Genomic DNA, 24,831 nt, shown 5'->3' on the forward strand with positions numbered 1-24,831 from the left:
TGACAGTCTCCGTGCTGCGAGCGTCAATGATTTAAAAGATGCGCCTATCACGGACGTCTTCTCATCTCGTCCGAGGATGAGAAGGCATCTGTGATAGGAGGAACACAGAACAGAGGCGCTGCTGGGAAGATTTGTGTTCCTCCTATCACAGAACACTCTGAGGAGAAGGAGCGTCTTTTAAATCATTGACGGTCGCAGCAGCACGGAGACCGTACCCGGCGTATAAGACGACCCCGACTTTGGATGCATTTTTTTGCATCCAGAAAGTCGTCTTATACGCCGGAAAATACGGTAATGTTTTGCAATGCAATTATATGTATTGATATGATGTGGCACTCTCGACCTCAGCTTTGTACTAACTACTGCCTAGAAACTTGTAGATGGCCTACATTGCTTACTACTTGAATACCTGTAATGCAGGCAGATGTGTGCCTTATCTTCTTATCCCTTCTTATGCTGTGCCATATGTTCCTGTATGCTGTATGCAATCTTATCTTTTTCAATAAAAAAAGTTATTTGAGAAAAAAAAAAGTGGTATCGGGACAACCCTAATAAAAAGTAAAAATAAAAAAAATAAAGAACTGAAAGGGTTAAACTAAAATGCTTACCTGGTTAAGGCAGCAACATTTCCTAGTGTATAAAATACAGCAAAAAGTTTTATTCCAGCACCAGGAATCCAAAGTAGTGCACTACCCTATTAAAAGACAGACAATATAAAGAACATGTAAGTTTATGCTTGAACTACAAATGTTTCATTAGAAGTTGTTTAATATATAAAAAGTACAGAATTGTCTAGAGCCTCATGTGCAAATCAGCTTTTAGGCTGCATTTACACCTGAGCATTTTCAGCTTGTAAAACGCTCATCTCAAAAGTTAAAAGTGCCCAACAAGCAAAATTACATTAATTTAAATGGCCCCTGTTCACATATGAGCGTTCTGTCGCCTGAAGTGAAATGCCTGAGGCTGCAGTAACACCACAGTATATTGTTTTCTGGCGGAAAGTCGCGTGATTTTGCCGCGATTTTTACCACGATTTTGTACAGGTCAAAAGCACACCAATGTAAACAGGAAAACCGCCTGTAATCTGCCTAAAAGAAGCTCATGTACTTTTGAATCACAAAAAAAAATCAAATAGTGGTGTTGCGCTCCCTCATGAAATAACATATAAACCTAGATATCTGAATGCAGAGAGAATACATTATATAAATATATAAAGTGCTGCAAACAAGTGACTACAGGTGCAATGGTATAAAGTGCAATGATAATATATATTTAAAAATTGAGAATAATTAGAATAAAAAACAATGCGTGTAAAATTAGAAACAACTGGAAATAAAGTCCATTGTGAGTGTAGCAAAAGGTGCTAAAGTGCTGGCGAATCTCAGAAGGGGAAAATCACATATAACATATAAACCTAGATATATGAATGCAGAGAGAATACATTGTATAACAATTATATAAATAAAGTGCTGCTGTGCTGCAAACAAGTGACTACAGGTGCAATGATATAAAGTGCAATGATACAATATATTCAAAAATTTATAATAATTTGAATAAAAAACAATGCGTGTAGAATTAGAAACAACTGGAAATAAAGTCCATTGTGAGTGTAGCAAAAGGTGCTAAAGTGCTGGTGAATCTCAGAAGGGGAAATCAATTCCTCTGGATCCAGGGTGCAGAGTGTAGTGTTGCTGGGGCTCTGTAACAGTAACAGGTGGCACTGTGACTTCTTTGAGAGGTGGCTCTTCGTTGTAAGTAACACTCGTGGGTGTACTACCTTCTTACCTTACTGCTGTAAGGTAAGCAGCATTAAAAGATATGGTGGAATGTTAGGCCATTCGAAGTGGGGGAGGGGATTCCTTCCTTCTCCAGCGTTTCCAGTAATGTGTGGATGCGGGATGGAGGGCCACTATGGATGGAGAAATAAGAGAATACAGAGCCTCTTGGTGTAGTACGTTTGGCGTTTTTAAGATTCACAATTTAATTTAGATAAAAAAGGTACTCACATTTGTAAATGATGTAAAGTGCATTGCATCAAAACGAGCAGCCAGCTCGGGACCTTGTTGCGTCACTTCCGGTGTCCGTATACCTGCGTCCTACGCGTTACATCACTCTCACGTGACTCATCGGAGGTCTCAAGTTGAAGTCACATGAGAGTGGTGTAACGCATGTACCGAAACGCGTTGCATCTTGGTCCTCGGGTCTGACGTCACTCCGCCTCACGCTGCTTGCGCTCCAGCCCTCGGTCTGGAAGCCGCAGAGCTTACCCGGAAATCGCCTCTCGGCGAACAGTGTACTGGCTCCCACATATGCAGCACAGCTCAGCGACCAAGCCTCACAGCGACAAGGGACCACTCATCAGATCCGAGGATAGACTGTCATCTGGACCCCTCTACATGCCTGCACACAGTAATTTCAATGAGTGCTTTGATGCCATTTTAACATTAAAGTTTACAGTTTTTCTAAGTGGCGCCTGTTTTCGGTTTCTCTCTCTGTTCAATGTATTGGAGTCCGGCTCTGGCTCCCCACACAAGGCTGCCCAGATCCATTTAGAGCCATTATAGCTCAAAGGACATTTTGTGGGAAAACTATTTTATCTTTTGTTAGTATGTGCCATTATTGTAAATATATTTCCCCACACATGTAAACACACAAAGCTCCCACGCAATGTCCCAAAAACACACATCCCCACACAGTAAAAACACCTGTCCCCCACATATGTAAAAATAACATATGTCCCAATGATTATCTGCATACATATGTCCATGGTCACCTGCGCACATCTGTACATGATCATCTGCGTCCGTGATCACACAAACCAATTATACACAGGATTTTTTTTTTACCAAAGACATGTAGCAGAATACATTTTGGCTTAAATTTATTATAAAAAAAAGGCACATAAGTAAACGCCTTAGCACTGCTTGTGGGACCCAAAATGGACCAACCCCTCAGCAGATGTGCCTTCAGCATCCTTTAATTTAAGAGTGTCCCGCACTGCGGTGATAAGAGCTCCAACCAGTGCCTTGTCTTGCGCTGACCTGGATCTGGAGTCTTCCTCACTGTTCGAAAGGTCCTGGTCCGTATCCTCTGATACCGCAGCCGGGCCCAAGTCCGAGTCAGAGCTATCTCCAGGAGATGGTGGGGGAGGGGGCGTTTTTTACCCAACTTTGCGCCCACACACCGCTTCCACCCTGGCAACAAATGATTCCAGGACTGCCGACCAAGTGTCCACAGGGACCGCAGGGGCACTGGTTGCCACCACTGGAAGTTCTGGGGAAGAAGCGCCAGCTTCTGATGCCATGCTGACCCGCTCGCCTGACCGCCCTCAGGGACTATAGTTAAGGTACAAAGTACAAGTGCACAAAAAAGAGAGACCCACCCTCCTTGCTGTACTGACCAAAAGGGGTATCCCAGGGGACTCACCACCCTGACAAGAAACTGCACAGCGCCGCGGTCCGCTCTCCTGCGCTACACTGTTAGTGTCGGAGTAGAAAAAAAACAAAGAAAAAGCACCTCTTAGTACAAATGTTTAATGGCTGCAGCAAAATGTAATTCCACACTAACACTTAAGTAATGGATAACAAGCGCCCAGAGGGTGAGGAAACTGTAAGCTCCTGAGTCCGTCACTTGGCCGGTTCCTGGCAGGCAGATGTAATTGAGGCCACTGGCGGGAGCGGCCGCGGTGTCCGGTGGAACCGACAGTCCAACTCGGAGTGCAGGACAAGGTGGTGAGACTCCATGCTGTGACGGGATCAGCTGGCGTGTGACGTAACCAGAGGGAGAAAGAGAAACACAAGGCGTTTCAGAGCATGCGCCAAGCTCACAACAGGCATGCGCGCTCCTTTGTCAAGTCTTGCCTGCCAGGAACCGGCCGAGTGACGGACTCAGGAGCTTCCAGTTTCCTCATCCTCTGGGTCCTTTTTATCCATTACTTAAAGGGGTTGTAAATAAAAAAATATTTTTTGCTGAAATGACTGTTTACAGGGTATAGAGACATAGGCCCAGATTCTCAAAGGGCTTACGACGGCGCAACGCCATGTACGCGGTCGTAAGTCCTAATCTGGGCCGTCGTATCTATGCGACTGATTCTTAGAATCAGTTACACATAGATACCTATTAGATCCGACAGGCGTAAGGCTCTTACGCCGTCGGATTTTAAATGCAATTTTTTTTTGTCCGCTAGGTGTCGCCTCCGTCGTTTTCCCCGTCAAGTATGCAAATTAGCTAGATACGCGAATTCCCGAATGTACGCGCGGCCGACGCAGTAACGTTACGACAATTACGTTAGGCTTGTCCCGGCGTAAAGTTGCCCCTGGGTATATGAGGCGCAATCAATGTTAAGTATGGCCGTCGTTCCCGCGTCGAAATTTATAAATTTACGTCGTTTGCGTAAGTCGTCCGTGAATGGGGCTCGACGCCATTTACGTTCACGTCAAAACCAATGACGTCCTTGCGACGTCATTTGGAGCAATGCACCCTGGGATATTTTACGGACGGCGCATGCGCAGTACGTTCTGCGCGGGAACGCTCTTAATTTAAATGCTACACGCCCCCTACCCGCCTAATTTGAATTAAGCGGGCTTGCGCCGGGGGATTTACGCTACGCCGTCACAACTTTACAGGCAAGTTCTTTGTGAATAAAGCACTTGCCTGAAAAACTTGCGGCGGCGTAACGTAAATGAGATATGTTACGCCCGCCCTAAGTTTGGCCATTCTACGAGAATCCGGGCCATAATAATTAACCGATTATTTTTAAAAACGATTAAAAATAGATAAAAATCAATCATATAATGTACCTGTAGTTTCTAGTTTAGTTTTTGCATGTTGTTTCCTGCCTCTCTGCCTTACAGAGCATACAGAGCCATAGAGCAGTAATGGTTTGGAAAACGAAACTAGAAACTAGACACACAGTAATCACACCTCCTTGAAGTTAGTGACCACAGAGAGAAAGCTCCCAGCACCGTTGTCATCAGGAAACAGACAACCAGGAAGTGTGGAGATCAGAGAAGAATTACAGCAACTTGAGAGCAAAAACGAATAATGAGGACATGAAAACAGCACTGCATTAAGGTAAAGGAAGCCATTCAGATAAAAAAAAATTCCTTTACAAACCCTTTAAGTGTAAGTGTGAAATTACATTTTGTTCCAACCAATAAACATTTGCACGAAGAGGCGCTTTTTCTTTGTTTTCTTTTCTTGTCTTTTACCAGATCTGGCTACGCTATATAGCACAGGTGTCAAACACAAGGGCCGCGGGCCGAATCCGGCCCTCCAGGCCATTTCATGTGGCCCTCACACCTAGGGTGACCACATTTCCAAACTACCATTCAGGGACACCCTCCCTTCCCAAAAATCAGCTTGTGCTGTAACGAATCACAGCACAGTGATAGGACACAACAGGCGGGATTTATGATTTCTCCAATCACAAGCAGGGGGCAGGATTGTGATTCTGCAGGCATTCTGGGCCAGGACAAGTACTGTAAGTGAGTAAAGCGGTGATGTGGCAGCCTTTTTTGGGGGCATCAGATTGGCCCGGGGGGGGGGGGGGGGGTTTGGTTGTGTCAGTTTCATTCCGGGACACTGTATTGTCCTGGAATGAATGTGCCCGGGACTTGCAAAATGCGGGGCAATCCGGACACATGGTCACCCTACTCACACCTCTCCAGCCCTAATCTGGTCCTACTTCAGACCCTTACTTTCTGCTTTCAAGAAATGCATCCAATCCAGCTTCTTCCCACATAAAGAAAGAGGGTGCAGTGTGATGTAAGGGAGGGCGGGGGACTCAACTTCTGATGGTGGGGTGGCTCTTGACATCTAATGTAAGGGGAGGGGATGTGCTGGACATCTAATTTTACAGATACAACCGGCCCTTTTGAGGGCAATCATAATGCTGATGCGGCCCACGATGAAATGGAGTTTGACACCCCTGCTCTATAGGAAAGCTTGCCCTCAGTGCTTACAGTTGTCACCTTTCAGATGTGCTACAGCATCAACTTTAAAAAAAAAGATTGCCTATTTCAGGGACATCTCCATCACATTTATCCATGGACTAGTATATTTATTGTGTTAGAAATTGTGGGACAATTTGTCCTAATTTCCTGATTGAATTTTAAAATTTCTGAACGCTGACATATTTGTATATAATTAGTGAGTGTCTGAGTGTCTCTGAGGTAAAACTGTGCTGTTCGCGCCCCGTTCATAAAGCCCCTTCAGCACTAGAGGCCAAAACCTGTGTAAAAAAAAAAAAAAAAAAAACACACCAAGATGGCCGCCGGCTGCCTCAGGAAAAGGAGCGCGAGCTACTAGAAAATGTCCGCCCACTGTAGCTACCTGCGTCACAGCATGGCTACAAGAAAATGCCGCATTGTAATAGCAACAGCACGCCCACAAGAAAATGGCGCAGATTCAAGAAAAACGGCGCAAGAACATGATGTGGACGAGAAGGCCGGGAAAAAAAACGCAGTGGCCCCCATAGCAGACCACCCACACAGAGAGCGGACCCCCTCAGCCAGGATAGAGAAAACAACCCCACAGGCTCCCAGGTCAGTCACGGCAGGTCAATGTATGGGGAGGAATGGGAGGAGAAGAAGAGGGAGGACCCAAGGACCCAAGACCCCCAAAACGACCCCCCCTAGGAAGCCCAGCTGTTCCATCCTGCCGAGACAGGAGGAAAGTACTTACCCGTCCTTGCGAGGACTGCTGGTGCGTTCCTGACAGACCCACTTCCGAGCAGTATGGAGTAGCTGCCGACCACGGCCCACTGTGACACAGACAGCAAACAGCTCAATGGCCACCCCTGGAGCCATGGGGTATGTCGTGGCCAAAACAGCGCGTAGCCAAGGCCTGCTCACGCTCGATGGCCGGACTGGGTAGACTACAAGGATCTATATTATCCAGCCTTTCACCCAGCCGGCAGTTGATAGAAGATCTCAGGACCAAAAAATAAATAAAATAAAATAAATTGAAATCTTTAAAAATAAAAAGTTCCTCAGGACCATGGGCCCATAAGGGAGCAAGGTCCTTCTCTACTAGGCAGCAAAAAACTGACCTGTTTAGAGCAGTGTGAGGGGTTATGACCAGAGGGACCACCCCCTGGGCGGGGCTGTTTCAGCTTTGCTAAAGTTTACATGTTTTACTACTCACCGTAAAATCCTTCTCTGTCGTCCATGGACGGACACAGCCTTCTCAAGTCTTGACATATGGGTTATGTTCCGTCTAATAGGAGAGGACTAGGCAGAACATGTTAGATATTTAAATACATGTTACTTTAACAGAGTTGAACAGCCCCGCCCAGGGGGCGGTCCCTCTGGTCATAGCCCCTAACTGTGCAGTCAGCAACTCAGTTTGGCAAAAAGCAGAAGAAACATAAAACGGTGAGTACAAAAATCCTATTTTCTCTTTTCGTCCATGGACGGACACAGCCTTTTCAAGTCTTGACATATGGAACGTCCCCAAGCAGTGTTAAAAAAAAAAAAAAAACGAGGGGTGGGCACAGCAATAAAAAAAAACTAACTTCACCCCAAACAAGCAGAGCTCCTTAACAAGGGGGGTGCAACCTCAAACAGCCGCCTGCAAAACCTTGCGGCCGAAGGAAACATCCGAAGATGCACTAACATCAACCTTGTAAAATTTAGAGAAAGTGTGAACGGGCGACCAAGTCGCCGCCTTACACACCTGCGAGACAGATGCTTGATGTCGGAAAGCCCAGGAGGCACCAATTGCCCTGGACGAGTACGCCATAACATGGAAGGGAGGCGCCCGCCCCTTAAGGGCAGAGGCCTGAATAACGGTCTGCCTGATCCACGAGAAATGGTGCCCGACGAGACCGCCAGGCCCTTCTGCAGACCAGACACCACCAGAGTGAGTCTGACCTCCGTAACAGAGCCGTAGCAGACAGGTACACCCGAAGAGCACGTTCCACATCCAAAGTATGTAACGCAGCCTCTCTGGGATGCGACGGCCGAGGACACAAGGAAGGAAGTACAATGTCCTCATTTAGATGAAAAGCTGAAACCACCTTCGGAAGAAAAGAAGGCTGTGGGCGTAGCACCGCCTTATCCTTATGGAGGACCAAGTATGGTGACTTGCAAAGCTGCCAACTCAAACTTGTCTGACAGATGTAATGGCCACTAGAAAGGCCACTTTCTGAGATAGTGTCAAGAGCGGAATTTCTCTGATGTTCTCAAAAGGAGGTTCCTGAAGAGCCGAGAGCCCCAGATTCAAATCCCATGGAGGAAGCGGTGGTCTAATTGGGGGGATCACATGTTGAACCCCTTGCACAAACGTATCCACCAGTGAATGGGTCGCCAAGAGACATTGAAAGAAAACAGCCAAGGCTGAAATCTGTCCCTTAATGGTGCTTAAAGCAAGCTTCTGATCCACACCAGGAAACAGCAGGACCCTGGAAACCGAATATTACCGTGGACGCCACTCCATCTCCTCGAAACATAGAGATGTAGGTCTTCCAAGTGCGATAGTAGATCTTCCCGGAAGAAGACTTTCATGCCCTCAGCATGGTTGAAATTACCGAATCCGACAGACCTCGCTCCCTTGGTACCTGGCTTTCAATAGCCATGCCGTTAAAGCCAGCGACTGTAAAGCAGAATGAAGTATGGGACCATGAAACAGAAGGTCTTCCTTGCGATTGCGTCGAGAAGCCAGGAGATCCACGTCCGGCGTGCCCCACCTCCGGCAAAGGGATTGAAACTCCGCCCGATGCAACGACCATTCCCCTTGATCCAGCATCTGGCGACTTAGATAGTCCACCTGCCAGTTTTCTACACCCGGAATGTAAACGGCCAATAGAGCCGGCACGCTCCTTTCCGCCCACCGCAGGATGTGAGCGACCTCCCAACACCGCGGCCGAGCGCCGTGTTCCTCCCTGATGGATGACATAAGTCACGCCATGGTATTGTCCGACTGGATCCTGATTGGACGCTTATGTAGCCTCTGCGACCACGAGGAGAGACACAGCCTGATCACTCGAAGCTCTAGTACATTGATCGGCAGGCAGGATTCGTCCGGTGTCCAGCGACCCTGGGCCAACAGGACTCCCCAGACTCCCCCCCCAACCTGTGAGGCTGGCGTCCATCGTGATAACAGTCCACTGGAAGGGAAGGAACGCCTTCCCGGACTGAAGAGCCGGGGATCTCAGCCACCAACTCAGAGGCCCTGACCAGGTGACTTACCTGAATCTGATGATCCAGAGACAATGGAGATTTGTTCCATTTGGACAGGCTCTCCTTCTTCAAGACTCTAGTGTGGAACTAAGAATACGGCACTGCCTCGAAGGAGGCGACCATGAGGCCCAGGACTCGCATGCAAAAACTGAGACGACCATTTGCAAGACATTAACAACTTCACCGCAGTCTGGAGCAACTTCTCCAAAGGAAGGAAGACTCTCACCTCTGAGGAGTCCAGAATCAAACCTAGGTACTACAGACGCTGATTCTGTACCAAAACCGACTTCTGAATGCTGGCTATAGACACGTCCTCCTCTAATTCTGAGCCAGAAGCCGCTCTCAGAAGATCGTCCAAGTAGCCCACGATACCAATGCCTCGCTGTCTCAGTAAAGCCAGAATCGGGGCGAGCACCTTGGTGAAAACTCTTGGTGCCGACGCTAGGCCAAAGGGAAGAGCCACAAATTGATAGTGGTCTTCACCTATCGCAAAGCGCAGGAACCTCTGATGCCTGGTGCAGATGGGGACAAGCAAGTATGAAAATCCCCCAAGTGGAGCGCAGCAACCACCGAACTAATTGATTCCATCCGGAACTTTCGAACCTTTACAAAAGGCATTGAGGGCCTTGAGGTCCAAGATTGGACGGACTCCGTCCTTCTTTGGGTTTACAAACAGATTCGAGAAGAATCCCTGAAACCTTTCCGGCAGTGGCACAGGTAAAATTACCCTGCACCTCAGCAAGTCTTGCAATGCCCCCATTAAGGCAGTCCGATGAGTCAGAAGGAGAGGAAGATTTGAGGGAAAGAATCTGTTTGGTGGACAGGAAAGAAACTATCTTGGACCCCGAAGTGACCATCTCGCAGACCCACTGGTCGGAGAGTAAAGAGGTCCACCAAGCCGCAAACCCGTCCCCCCCACTCATGAGTCGGGCAGGGGGCAAAACTTCATGCGGTAGCAGGCTTGTTTGGCTTGCGCACCCAGGGACGCGTTTGTCCCCCAGCTAGACCTTTGTCAGTCTGGGAGGATCTGCAAGCTGACCCTGACTGACGGAAATACCACTTCTGCGTGGAATAGGAGGGCCCAGGCTTACAGCACGGCTCCTTCCCCTTAGTGGACTGAGGGAGAAGTGTGCTCTTGCCTCCAGTGACATACTTAATAATGTATCAGTACCAAAAAGCCTCCCACCTTTGAAAGGCAGATCTGCCAGAGCTTTCTTGGAAGCTTGGTCAATGGACCAGCATTTCAGCCAAATCAGGTGGCGCAATACCACCGCAGATACAGAGGCTCTGGAAATTAAAGGGGTTGCATCACAGACGTACGTAAGTTCTTGTACCAACTGGTCGGCCAGTCTCGCGTATTCAGGAGGAAGCTGATGCTCCTCCAGATTTTAGCCCATTCAGTGAGTGCCTGAGACACCATAAATTAAATGCAGGGGTCCCCTCTACCGGGAGAGTGGTTACTTTATTTAACCAAGAGACCGGGGGGGGGGGACCGGAGGAGAAGCCCATTTTTTTGAAAGGCTCTCTTCAAAGGGATAACGAACCGCCAAGCACTGAGGCACCACAAAGGACTTCTGCGGCCGTTCCCATTCCTTATCAATGAACTTATCAAAGTAAGATACATAAGAAAAAACTTTAACAGAGCAGTTCGCTTTGTGCGACCCAAAAGAGACCCCTCCGTGGAAGTCTCAGCTGTATCCTCCAGCTTGAGAGAGTCCCTCACAGCATTGATAAGTGCACTCACAAGTGCCCTGTCTTGCGCTGACCCGGACGAGGGGTCCTCCTCACCAGGGAAGTCCTGGTCCGCATCCTCTGACACTCCAGAACCGGGGACCTGTGCCGCAGCCAGGCCCGAATCTGAGTCAGAGCATTCCCCTAACTATAGCGGGGGGAGAGGCGCTTTTTACCCCCCTTCAGCCCGCACGCCGCTTCCACTCTGGCAACAAAATGACAAAAGGACAGCCGACAAAGTATCCATGGGAACCGCAGGTGCAGGGGCACCGGTTGCTGCCTTTGGAATGCTTGGGGAAGACAAGCCAGCTACTGACTTCATATTGCCCACTGACAGCCCTCAGGGACTAAGTCAAGACACCTTAACCAAAATAAAATCCACCCTCCTTGCTGCACTGACCTACCCAGGGGACTCACCACCTAGCTAGAGACCTTCAGCGCCACTGCCTGCTTTCCACCTGCACACAGCGTGTGTCTGAGGAATCATGTGAGGTGAATTTGCGCTGTTTGCGCCGTGTAAGAAGCCAGCCAGCACTAGAGGCCAAAACCCACTCCAAAATGGCCACTGACGCCTCAGAGAAAAGGGTGTGGACCACAAGAAAATGGCCACCCGCAAGGTAAACCTGCGTCACAGGGCGGCTATGGTAAAATGGCCGCCAATTGAAAATTCAATGTTAAAAAGCAGGCAAGGAAAACATGGCATCAGCGCTACCAAAATGGCGCAGAAACACAACGATGTGGACGAGAAGGCCACAGCTGATGCTTTCCCCAGGAGAGCAGGCCCCTGGCCTCCCCACAGTCCCCGCACAGGTATACCCTGGTCGCAGCGAGCCCGCGAGGGCAGGAGGAAAAGGTGACAGAGGGCAGGGAAAGGGGGGAAAGGAGAAACCCTTGAATCCTAGGAATGCCCAGCTGTTCCATCCTGCCGAGGCAGGAGGAACCGTACTTACCCGTCCTTGCGAGAACCAGCTGGCACGTGCCTGACAGGCCTACAACAGAGCAGTACGGAGTACCAGTCATATGTGGACCCCGGATCATATAGGCCACCCCAGGAGCCATGGGGTCCGTGGTGGCCGACCGAGTGCCTAGCCAAGGTCTGCTCAGGCTCGACGGCAGGACTAGGGGGACTACAAGGATCTACAATATCCAGCCGGTCACGCAGCCGGCAGTTGATAAAAGATTTCTCAAAATAATTAAATAATAAAAAAAAAAAATCTTCAGGACCCTGGGCCCAAAGGGCTGACTGCACAGTAAGGCTTTATGACCAGAGGGACCGCCCCCTGGGAGGGGCTGTTCAACTCTGTTAAAGTTACATGTATTTAAATATCTAACATGTTCTGCCTAGTCCTCTCCTATTAGACGGAACATAACCCATATCAAGACTTGAGAAGGCTGTGTCCGTCCATGGACGAAAAGAGAAATTCCTTTTCTCTTTATTGTACATCACGAGACACAGAGCAACCATAATGATGACTATCTGGGATGTCTTAAAGCAATGCTTTGGTTGAGTGTGCTTTTAAACCAAAAAGGTGGAACCTTGCATTTTAACTCATACACCTGGATAATGACCTGGCGAATCCATCGAGAAATAGTTGAACTTGTCGCTGCCTGCCCTTTTTTAGGACCATCTGGCAGGACAAAAAATAGGATTTTTATATACAGCTTACCTGATGTTATCCTTTTCTTGAAGTACATCACGGGACACAGAGCTGCATAGTAATAACTATGTGGGTTATAGAGTCTACCTTCAGGTGCTGGACACTGGTGTAATCAATTAAACAGGAAGTTCCCTCCCTATATAACCCCTCCCATACTGGGAGTACCTCAGTTTTTGTAGCAAAGCAATAAGTGTCCCCATAACCCCAAACAAGAGGGGCGGGAGCTCTGTGTCCCGTGATGTACTCCAAGAAAAGGATTTTACAGGTAAGCTGTATATAAAAATCCTATTTTCTTTATCGTACATCACGGAACACAGAGCTGCATAGTAATAACTATGTGGGATGTCCCATAGCAATGCCTACTGAGGGGAGGGAGACACCAACAACACATACCGCCATTAGATGAGAGGACCTATAATGCTGCCTGCAGTATACTGCGCCAAAAAGCTGCGTCCTCCTGCCATCTTATGTTCACCCGATAGGAATTCGTGAACGTAAGCACAGACGACCAAGTTGCGGCCCTGCAAATCTGAGTTATAAAGGCTTGGTAATGCATCGCGCAAAGCGATTACTATCTTGGTAGGGAGCCCCAACAAAAGCCAGGGGGAATCCCACTCTCTAAACCACAAGCCTGAATAATAACCTGACGAATCAACAGTGGCCTAGATTCAGGTAGATTTGTGCATTCTTATGCATGCGCAGCGCATCTCAATTGCGCTACGCCGGCGCAATCGTGTGAGGTTGCCACCTGATTCAGGATGCCTTTTCGCGTTAATTTGCGCCGGTGTAAGGTAAATTTGAGGGCGCAAGTGAAAGTGGGCGTGCCCCTATGCAAATGATGGGCTGACCGTTCAGCAGTGGCTTACGCCCGGCGTAACCTCGACGGAGCATGAGCAGATCGAACGCTTCCATGTGCGCATGCGTGCAACTACGCCTGTCCTACTTCCTGGACTACGCCGGCCCACCTGCTTACGCAGAGCAAATAAATAGGGGCAGACATGCGCACGTCCTGCGCAAAATTACATCCTGCTTTTTTCACCCCCCCCCTGAGCAAGGTAATTTTGCCCCAAATTTGCTATGGCACCTCCTCAGAGGGTAAAAAAGAGGAAGAATAATTTTAATTCCACGGAGATGGAGGTCATGCTGGTGGCACTGACCAAGCATGATGCTGCCCTGTATGGTGCCCAGCGTAAAAATACCAGCACAGCCCAAAGGAGGGCAATATATGAATCCATCACCCTGGACATAAATGCCATTGGGAAAAAACAAAAGAACAAAAGCTGGACAGCCGCACTCCAAAATTTTCTTTAAAAGAGATGTCTTTATTTTCAACTGTGCATACAGTCACTGCAAGCCCACAAAAATCAGTATGGCCAACGTTTCGCACTGGCGTCAGTGCTTAGCCATGACTAAGGACTAAGGACATGGGAGGGGGTAGAAGGGAACATGTGACAAGTGTGTGGCTCCACCAACATGTTTTTTTTTTGTGTCATCCACAGATGTTGAGGATGAAGCTGGGCCATCGTCGGCTGCAGGGCGACCCACGCCATCCCCACATCATCATGGGGTCCAGTCAGCCCCCATGCAAATACTGGGCATGTTGGTGGAGGAGGAGAGCGCCCATAGGCCATCTATGGAGGAGGAAGTGGTGGAGGAGTCTATTGACCTCCACCAGGAGGACTCCATCTACCTCCAGGAGGATCTCACCATCCCTGACCTCCCCACCACCTCTCCGACCATCATGTCATCCCCCTCCAGTGTCCCTCCCACCATTGTCGCCCCCTCCAGTGTCCCTCCCACCATTGTCCCCCCCTCCAGTGTCCCTCCCACCAGTGTCGCCCCCTCCAGGGCAGCCCCCTCCCCATCTTCTTCCTCAGTACGGGCCCCAGCCTCTCCTCCCAGGAAGGCTATATATAAAACGATGGGGTGTACCCTTAGGCCTACAAGAAGGGCTGCAGGAGGAACAGGGTCGGCAGACACGCCATATAGGGGCCATGGTGGGAGACTTGAGGCGGGTGGCGGACAGCCTGGCCTCCTCCTCCTCAGTACAGCAGGCCCTCACCCTGCATGCGGAGCTGGGCAAAAAAGATACGGAGAGCTTGCAGGAAGTGAGCTCAAACAGTGTGGCGATGGTCACCTGCATGGTGGAGCAGCAGGCCGCCACAGCATTGCTGACAGCGGAGGTGAGCAGGTTGGCAGTAGCGGTAGAGGCCAACACTGCCGCCGTGCGGGAGGAGGGGAGACTAACCTGGTGGCACCAGCAGCATAATACCACCCGGCAGCTTCGGATGCTGGCACAGACTAACTCTGTCCTCACCCGCCTGGCCAACGCCATGGAGGGCAGGCAGGCACCACCTGCCAAGAGTGACCAAGTAGGGGATGATGCTCCCTCCATCCCCACCCCAGGCTCCATCCTCAGCCCAGGCTCCACCACGCCAACTGAGGAGCCAGAGCCGGGGCACCCTTGGCACCAGGATGTCCAAAAGGAAAAGATGAGGATTTTCCTGCGGTTCATTTTTTTTTTTTTTTTTTGAATCTAGATTTCTGCTCAGATAATGATCTTATTTATTTTATTTGTATTATGCTCAGATTATGAGTTTTTTGTTTTAATTTTTATTATGCTCAGATTATGAGCTTATTTATTTTATTTTTATTATGCTCAGATTATGAGCTTATTTATTTTATTTTTATTATGCTCAGATTATGAGCTTATTTATTTTATTTTTATTATGCTCAGATTATGAGTATTTTGTTTTAATTTTTATGCTCAAAGTTTGAGTTTTCTTTTTTATTTTGTAGTCCCTACACACGGTGAGGAGTGTATACTACAGTGTGACTGGTGTGTGAATGGGGGGGGGGGTGTCACTCCTGCTGGCAAAGGGGTGTCACCCTCTGCCGTGTGAAAGGTGTATGAATGTACAGCAACATAATTGGAGCCTTGGCGCGGCGTTGCTGCTCCCTAATACTGTGCGGTATCCTTGGGTCTAATCCAATTTTTGATGGATGTGGGGTGTGTGTGCTAGGGACCACAGTGGTGTGCACGCATGCATTCTACTTGTGACATGATTAATGTGTGTGTTGAACGTGCAAAGAGATGTTCCACGAGACACCTCCTGACTGCTCTTCCCTCAGTAGACCGGGTAGAGTTGCTTAGGGGGGGATTGTGTGGTTGGGGGGTCAGGTCATGACGTATGTCAATCTCCAGGCCCTTTCTCATGGCGAAGTTGTGCAGAATACAACATGCACCGATGATCTGGCACACAAAGTTTGGGGAATACAACAGGGTACCCCCAGACTTATCCAGGCATCGGAAACGGGACTTCAGGAGGCCAAAGGTGCGTTCCACCACTGCACGGGTACGTGCGTGTGCTTCATTGTATCTTTCCTCTCCTGGGGTTTGGGGGTTCCGGAATGGAGTCATGAGCTGGGGTCCCAGCTTATGTTTCTTTACAGAATGACAGTTAAGGACCCTTTTTTAATATACACACACACCTAGTAACACAGTCCAAAATGTGGTCTTCAAACAGCAGATGACAGGAAATTCCTGTACTTCACTGTGGTAGAGATTTTTCAAATCCATATTTATAAGATTTGTATGAAGGTGTATATGTAATTCTTGTACAAGGCTTTTTTTATTAATGAGTCGTTGGTCGACTGTCCTGTTTTTCTAGTCAACAGAGCGACTCGATGTTACAGTTCACCTAACAAAAGGCTTTTAAACCTAGAATAACATAGGGAGGTCGAGTATGCAAATTAGCTAGATACGCAAATTACCGAACATACGCCCGGCCGACGCAGTAAAGTTACGTCGTTTGCGTAAGTCGTCCGTGAATGGGGCTGGACGTCATTTACGTTCACGTCGAAACCAATGGCGTCCTTGCGGCGTACTTTGGAGCAATGCACACTGGGAAATTCCACGGACGGCGCATGCGCCGTTCGGCAAAAACGTCAATCACATCGGGTCACAGTAGATTTACAAAAAAACACGCTTGCGCCGGCTGATTCGCGCTACACCGCCAAAACTTACGGAGCTAGTGCTTTGAGAATACAGCGCTTGCCCGTCTGGGTTGCAGAGGCGTAACGTAGAGCGGATACGTTACACCCGCACAAATTTTCCCCCGCTGACTGTGAATCTGGCCCAGTGTGCCTCTATGCAGTTGACCCTTTGAATGAGATTAGGCCAATCTTTGTGAGTGAAACACACCTATGCTTTTGTAAATAAACAGTGGGGCGATGGCGCCGCTATAATGATTAATATTCAATAAGGTGTGGGTGTAGTGGTTATTAAACCTATGTGACTCAGTTGGTGAACCTCCACCAATAGTTGGTGTCCAAGAAACCTCCACGTTAGTAGGAGAAATAGATGAATGAATAAAGTCAGGACCCTGTGCAGGCCAGCAAAGAGAAGTGACTTGTGATAAAAAAAAAATAGAAATAAAGCAGTTCAAATCAATATCCAGGTTGAGGCCTCTAGGGGCTAGAGACCCCAACCTGTGTATCCAACGGGTCTCATTTTGTGAGACCTGGATCTTTTTGTTGCCCCCCCCCAGCAGTGGTCTTTAATAAGGTCAACCCCATAGAACGTGAGGCAGGATGGATCCTTATGTTTTTCCTCAAAATGTCTAGAGAGACTATGTTTTGGGAATCCATTACGTATGTTTTTGATGTGCTCACGTGTTCTTACACGTAAGGGTCTGGTGGTACGGCCCGCGTACTGGAGTCGGCAGGGGCACTCTATGACGTAGGTCACATGGGTGCTATTGCAGGTGGTGAGTTGTTTTGTCTGGGGTTCTCTGTTGTGGACATGGGACTTGGGGGTGGTTTGTCTCCGGGGCTGGGGTTTATTTGTTTTGCACGGTGGGCATCTCTGGCGTCTGTGGAGTCCTTCAGGTTCTGGACGGGTGTTCGCTTCCCTGGGGGGGATCGAGTGCAGTGTGGACGGGGTGTGTTCGTGGTGTTGGTGCTCTGCGGTGGGTGAGTCTGGGTCGTGATGGCAATACCGCTGCTAAAGTTCTGTGCTCTTTCAAAATGGGCCAATACTATTTGAAGATCTTTTCCAATTGTTGGTATTGGTTGCTGTATACTGTGATAAAGTCCAGATCCATGGTAGGTGCTTAATGAAGCTTTTTCTTGTTGAGCAAAGCTTCCCTATCCATCTCACAAAAGTTAATTTTCAGTTTCGTCAGCACCTATGCTTTTGGGCTGCGTTTCCACTGGTGCAACTCCAATGTCGCCTGATTCAGGGTGCGATTTGGAAATTCAGCTTTAATGCGACTGTGGTGTGGCTTTGAATGCGTTTTTTTGATCCAGAGGTCGCATCAAAATGGTGCAGGTACCTTTATCGGTCGCTGCAGCATTGAGCCACATAGATTGGAATGGGTGCTATTGAAATCAATGGGCTGCGAGTTGTAATGCGACTTTGGGTCCAAAGTCGCATGGCAAATCGCATCAGTGGAAACGGAGACTAAAATCACACTGAATTATCTGGATGTGTGTGAATCTATTCCTCTGTTTAAACAAATAACTGGGGGTTGTAAGCGGTGTAATTGAATCTGGAAACACTGGCTATATGGTAACTGCTAAAAAAAAAAAAAAAAAAAAAAAAAAAATCATAGTGTAATTAGGTGTTCGTCAGTTAAGATTGCCTCCTTTAGTACAAGCCATCATAGGGTCTAATCATGCTTAACGCTTGGGAAGCCCTGTGGAACAGTAAGCATTTCTTTTAGAATACTTTGGAAAGTCTGCGGGGAGGTTGAACCGTTTGGTTTGGAAAATCTCCGGGCTAATTTTTTGAAGGACTATAATCAGTACAGGGATTGTTCTGGCAAGTAGTGAAAAAAAAAAAATCGGTAAAGGTGGCAGGTGCAAGCCCTGTCAACCCAATCATGTCAAAGTGTAGCTAGCTTTGGAATAAGCGCCCCATAAGGGTTGCGGGAACAGCTCAAGGTCCTACATTCGTAAAAAGATGGGAAATCAAATCGCTTCAAAACGGAATTACCGTGGGGAACCTTACCACTTGACTCCGAGGGAAGAAATGATAGATAAATATGGACCTTGGGTTGGGAAATATATAAATGATGGGAATCGCTAGACTGGAAACTGTATTTTTAAGAGAAATGCAAGATGCTTGGAGCACAGGGATGGTAGGATAACAGAACTGATGAGGTGAGTATTTTTAATAGGGAATCCACATTCCCAGAGAGCCTAAACCTTGAAGTGATAAACAGAGGTTATGGGTTTAAGTAGGATATAGAACATGTGGATCCGTGTAAGGTCTTGAGGTCATATTTGACCTAGCTAAATGTGTTGTGCGGAAATGTGTGAGATCCATGGATTGTGAGGTTGTGTGATGGCATGAGGATTTGTTTTGTGTTGGTTAAGGTTTAAAAATTGGGAATGGTGTTCTATAGTTCAGAGCAACCACCCCCCTCTCTTTCCTTGACACAAGTCAAACTGAGAGTGTGTGACGTGTGTTCTCAGCTGCTGACTCAGTGCTGACAGCCCGAATGACCCCCCTTCTATTCTGTGAGAGTGTGTGAACAGCTATATTGTCATGCAAATTGAGTGAGCCGATTAAATGGTAAAAGAAAAGTAAGATGCCTCATATATATATATATATATATATATATATATGTGTGTGTATTTTTTTGTATTAACGGTAATCTTTGTTTCCATAGAAGAAACTGTTTTTGAAGGTTTCCAATGTACTCAGAATAGGTGAAGTATGACTGTCTTGCAAGACAAAAGGGAAACTTATAAAACATGTGTTTGTTTTAAAACTGCTCATTTTTAACCATGGTAAATACATTTTTTAGGGGGGAATTATTGGTATACCATAGAACAAAAATCCATATGGCATTAATATGTATTATAGTAATACATATTAATGAAACGTTGAGCTCAACAATTTTTGGTATTTTAAAAGAAAGTGCACGGTTTATGTAATATAATGTAATGTATATTTGTGTTTCCTATGCTAATGTCTGGTTACAGGTATATAACCATTGTTTTTTTTGTTTCCAGGTTAAGAAAAAATTTAATGTTTATTACTAACTTTTATTTTGTGTTTAATCCCTCAGAATCGATAACTGGGTTTTCAGGATTTCAGAATAAGAGGAAATCTTTATGATGGTCAGTCGGTCGGGTTTCACAAGGTTTAGGTTTTCATGACCATTATCTAGTTGGAACGTCTAGTGGTCAGTCCATTTGGCTATGTTTTTGGACCACCTAGTGGGGGTTACATGTTCTGATCCACTGAATAGCAGAACCAACTAACTGAGGTCCGTGTATTCGTTTTTTATGAAAAATTGAGTAAGACTGCAAGGGATAATTGGCACTCTAACACATATATTAGGCTAAGTAGCGTTCAGGGGTACCACACTTAGTGGTAAAAGGGTTTTGGGGTATTCTCCAGAGGTTGAAATGGATCGACCATAGATCCGTGGCATATCTGTTTTCTTATTACCGAAGATCAGCCATGCTGACACGTGTAGTTCCATAGATCTAATAGATAAAATCCTGATGCTACTTTGGCCAGACTTGTGTTTTTAGGACGTCTTAAACTCCCCCCGCTGTTAAGCCTGGCTGTACAAGGTTGCATTGCCTCAGGCTAAGGTATGCTAATGTCCCTAGCTATCTGTATGTCCCCAAATTAAGTTCACAGCGGTTTCCTTTCGTGTCACCATGCAACACTTATTTTTTTTCTCTCCTAGAGTTTTTATTTTTGTCAGTTGTGGTGGCTAGTTGTTACCAATTGCCTAATGAATAGCTGTGTGTGTCCAGGCACACTGGTCGGCTCGTGTATCCCCTACTGTTCAGTGATCCCGGCGCCTCAGTGCTACAAGGGAATTTTCGTAGTCTATTGGTCAACACCCGTTGCCTTGAGCTGGATACACATTATGCAATTCTTGTTTTCCAATTTCTTTTAGAGTTACCGGCAGACATGTAGTACGAGGGCCTGCCTGGTGGCATACAAGTTGAAAGTGCATAGGTATGGCCTCGTATTGTATAGTTTTTGGGTTGAGTCTGGATAAAAGGTGTGCAGGAAGATTGTATGGGGTGATATCAGCTCTTGGCTGTTCCAGAGGCCCTCACTTCCGATATATATGTGGGCATGCAGTATTCTCCTCAGTTAATATCCATAGGTGTCCTTCCTGTCCTAGATTACTTGGGTACCTTAACTGGTGGTCTGTGACTTGCATGCCAAGAATATCAGTGCCCCAGGGTGGCACTAGACTCCTGTCTTTCATGGGAGTCCTGTCTGAATGGTGAAGGCAGTGTGTTTTGTAGGGGTGAAGGATCACATAGTTTAATTACTGAATTGATAGAGGAGGGAGAAAGTGTGCAGCCTCTATGAGGGATTGGGTGTACCTGGTGGCAGGTGGTTTTCAATCCGGGTATCCAGACTATTTCCCATAATAAAGAGAGGCTCAATGGCGACTGTCTTGGGAGTGGGAGATGGGTCATTGGGTACCGTAATCACTATAGAGCTGGAGATAATCGGGAACACATTGGGAGGCCCTGGGCTACATATCAGGGAAGGGTTAGGTAAATCCAACTCGTTCTATTCTCATCCCTAAGGGAAGGAACTAAGGGCAGGGACGGAACTTTGTGCATATATCACGGTCAATTTGTGTACTATTTTATCAGACTCTACTGGGTTACACCCTGGAGTCCATCCTGTTCTGAGGGTTGTGAGTCCAGATAGGAATTGAAAGAAATGTTGGAATGGGTGACTAGTATGACATCAATGTATGTGGTGCAGGTACCCAGGAGACTGGCATCTATGCATAATAGGGTGTCTGTTGGCCAAACTAGAGGGTGCCAGGTGATACATCAATGGGGTGAAAACTTCCTCGTAGAGGCAGTGTCTCAAGCTTAGCAGTCCTATAAAGAAGCTTTCGCTTACTGGACATGGGAGAGGTACACCTAGTTGATGTCTCACCTGAGAGGTTGAATCCCTGCACAAGTAATGACAGTAACTACATACAGGAACATGCCCTGTTAAATAAAGGGAATACACGCGGGCTAACAGGGTACCGCGTGGTGGATAAGACTATTACCCTGTATGTGCTGAGTATACACTGAATCAAGTGATTGTCAAGTGACCAGTGGCTTTCTCCCAGAGATGTGCAGACACAGCATAAGGTTCACGCAGGACGCTTATTTCTGAGGAGTAACCCAACAGAGGAGGGGTGTATTCAGCACTATATAGGGGTAATAGGAGCTGGGATGGGTGTTAGTAATAGAGTGGACAGCGGTCTCCTGAGGAACAGACCCGCAGCCATGGCTTCAGACAATAAGCACAGCTTTGTTGCTCTGAGAGATTGGTGACAGTTGTGACAACATGCAATAGAGTTACATAAATACCCAGTTTAATATGGCTCACGATTTTATCGACCATGTTAAGAGGTTGGAAGAGAGTGTGATAGGGTATAGGACAAAAACATGTCATTGGCTCTGGCGTACTTGCAGGGGCAGGCAGAGTTATTGACCAGTATCAGGCTGATTGTACAAAGCTCTGTATGATGGGCGGTAGCCTGAGGAGTTAGCATCACCACTCAGTAAGACTTTGACAGAACTCGTCGCTTACACTAATCCAAAATGATAGTCAAATGCCGGGATGGGCTGTACTGGTTTGGATTGTGAGAGATGAGGTGCTGTATGATCCCATATACGGAAGTGCAGACTCGGTCTGTAGAGATGTTGGCATCAATGAGCTTACTGACTGGGGATTCTATCTTGGTGCATTTGGGGCTAAGTGACCCACATGTGATCAGAGGGTACGGAAGCTGAGAGCAGGTTGATATTTCCCCCTGTCAGAAGTGTGACCACGATGTCTTTTGCATTCCAGGTCAATACACGGTGGTGAAGGAGGAATGTTGGGAAGGTATTTTCACTGTGGGTTCTGGATGAGAAGATCATTACGGGGGAGGAAACACCTAGGTATAATTTAGGACATAGGCGAGTTTTGTTTCTTTGTCCTAGAGGATACCGATGGGGTGTTAGTCATGGAACTAGGGTGTTCCTTGGACCTACCAGGTGGTAGTGGGGCATGGTCACTAAAATCAAGTCACAGGGATGGAGTTTTTGTGGGTTTTGTCATTGTTTCAATGGTATATGTGCTGTTGTACTCAATACCGAATGCTGGGGTATGGGTGCTGGTCTAGTGATGCACTGTTGTCAGCATTAGGTTGAATTGTACTCAACAGGGTACACTACCTTGGGGAGTCTATTGTACCTATTCTCTTGTCCTTGGGATGGATATAGACGGAACCCCGGGTTACACCCCGAGTTGCCCGGAAGAAAGGTTTTATAGCAAACCTGACATCCCCTTTACACTTACTGAAACTTCCGTTGGGATTCGGGGAGGAATTAAAAGTTAGGTAGTTAAACTTCGGGCAACAGGATTTAAATGGTGCCAACAGTTTGTGCAAGGCGTGAATAAAAAGGCCCGTCTCAAGGGGTTTATAAGCTAAGGGGAGGGGGTGGAACAAATATAATAACGGCTGGGAATTATCGGATATGGAGCTGGCTGAGAGAACATTTTAGGTGGAGGTGGGGTAGGCTTCCTGGATAAAATATAATAGGATTTTTTGTACTCACCGTAAAATCCTTTTCTCTGAAGTCCATGGACGGACACAGCTCCTTAAATCTTGACAAGTGGGTTATGTTCCCTGTTTACAGGAGAGGACTAGGCAGAAACATGTTAAATAGTTAAATACATGTTACATTAACAGAGTTGAACAGCCCCGCCCAGGGGGCGGTCCCTCCAGACATAACCCTCCTCACTGCAGCTTGCAGCCTCAGTTCGTAACAAGCAGTACAAACCTAAAAAGGAGGGGTGGGAGCTGTGTCCGTCCATGGACTTCAGAGAAAAGGATTTTACGGTGAGTACAAAAAATCCTATTTTCTCTTATCGTCCATGGACGGACACAGCTCCTTAAATCTTGACAAGTGGGACGTCCCCAAGCAGTGTCAAAAAACGAGGGGTGGGAAATATATCAGTAAAAACAATTTTAACTTCACCCCAAAACAAGCAGAGCTCCTCAACGGAGGAGGTGCAACTTTAAACAGCCGCCGGCAAAAACTAGCGGCTGAAAAAAACATCATAAGATGCACTCACAGCAACCATGTAAATTCTGGAAAAAGCGTGAACGGACGAGCAAATCGCCGCCTCGCACACCTGTGAGACCGACGCATGATGTCGGGAAAAAAAAAACCCAGGAAGCACCAATTGCCCTGGTCGAAAGTGCCGTGACCGGAAAGGGGGGCCCGCCCTTAGGAGCATAGGCCTGTATGACGGCCTGCCCGATCCACCGAGAAATGGTGGTCGACGAGACCGCCAGGCCCTTTTGTGGACCAGACACCGACACAAAAGAGAGTCAGAAGCTCCGAAATGGAGCCGTAGTAGGCTGGTATACCCGCAAAGCGCGTACCACGCCTAAAGTATGAAAGGCCGAAACCTCCTTCGGAAGAAGGGAAGGTCGCGGGCGCACCATCACCTAATCCTTATGGGGGATCAAGCATGGCGGCTTGCAAGACAAGACCGCCAACTCAGAAACCCCTCTAACAGAGGTAAAGGCCACTAAAGGGGCCACCTTCTGAGATAGTGTCAAGAGAAAATCTCTCTGATGTTTCCAAAAGGAAGGTTCCTGAAGAACCGAGAGCACCAGAGTCAAAACTCATGGGGGAAGAGATGGGCCAAGAGGGGAAAGTATATGACAAACCCCTTGCACACAAAAAAAGGGGACCCACCAGGGAACGGGCCGCAAAAAGGCCACTAAAAGAACACAGCCAAAGCTGAAATCTGCCCCCAAACGGTGCTTTAAGCAATTTTTAGATCCAATCCAAGCTTTAAAAACAGCAGGACCCTGGACATTGAAAGTACGCCCGTGGACGTCACTCCATCCCTTCGCACCAAGAGAGGTGCGACGGTAGATCCTCCGGAAGAAGACTACGGTGCCCTGTTGAGATGACCGAGTCAGACAGACCCTGGTCACCTAAAGTCTGGCTTCCAATAACCATGTTAAGCAAGTCAGTGACTGTACAACAGGAGGAAGTATGGGACCTTGAGACAGGAACCTCCTGCCCTGGCAATCGCCAGGGTGCCTCCGCTACCAGGCGCCCGATATCAGCGTACCAAGGACGCCGAGATTAATCTGGAGCGATTAGAATCATCGGGATCTCCTCAGCATCCACTCTGTGGAGCGGCCGAGGAAGCAACTACCATGGAGGAATGGCAAAAAATCACCGATACA

The 24,831-nt window shown here is 47.5% G+C and overlaps 1 protein-coding gene across 4 annotated transcripts in view; it reads right to left on the reverse strand.

Moving 5' to 3' along the window:
* Positions 1-24,831, reverse strand: part of SFT2D1 (SFT2 domain containing 1) — a 775,689-nt gene that overhangs the window by 593,812 nt on the left and 157,046 nt on the right. For all 4 annotated transcript variants that reach the window (XM_040350714.1, XM_040350713.1, XM_040350710.1 and 1 more), the window contains one exon: positions 609-694. In XM_040350714.1, coding sequence (XP_040206648.1) covers positions 609-694 — 86 coding nt within the window. The remainder of the gene's footprint in view (positions 1-608; positions 695-24,831) is intronic.

The sequence above is a fragment of the Rana temporaria genome, chromosome 4 (assembly GCF_905171775.1).
Source record: "Rana temporaria chromosome 4, aRanTem1.1, whole genome shotgun sequence".
Taxonomy (NCBI): domain Eukaryota; kingdom Metazoa; phylum Chordata; class Amphibia; order Anura; family Ranidae; genus Rana; species Rana temporaria.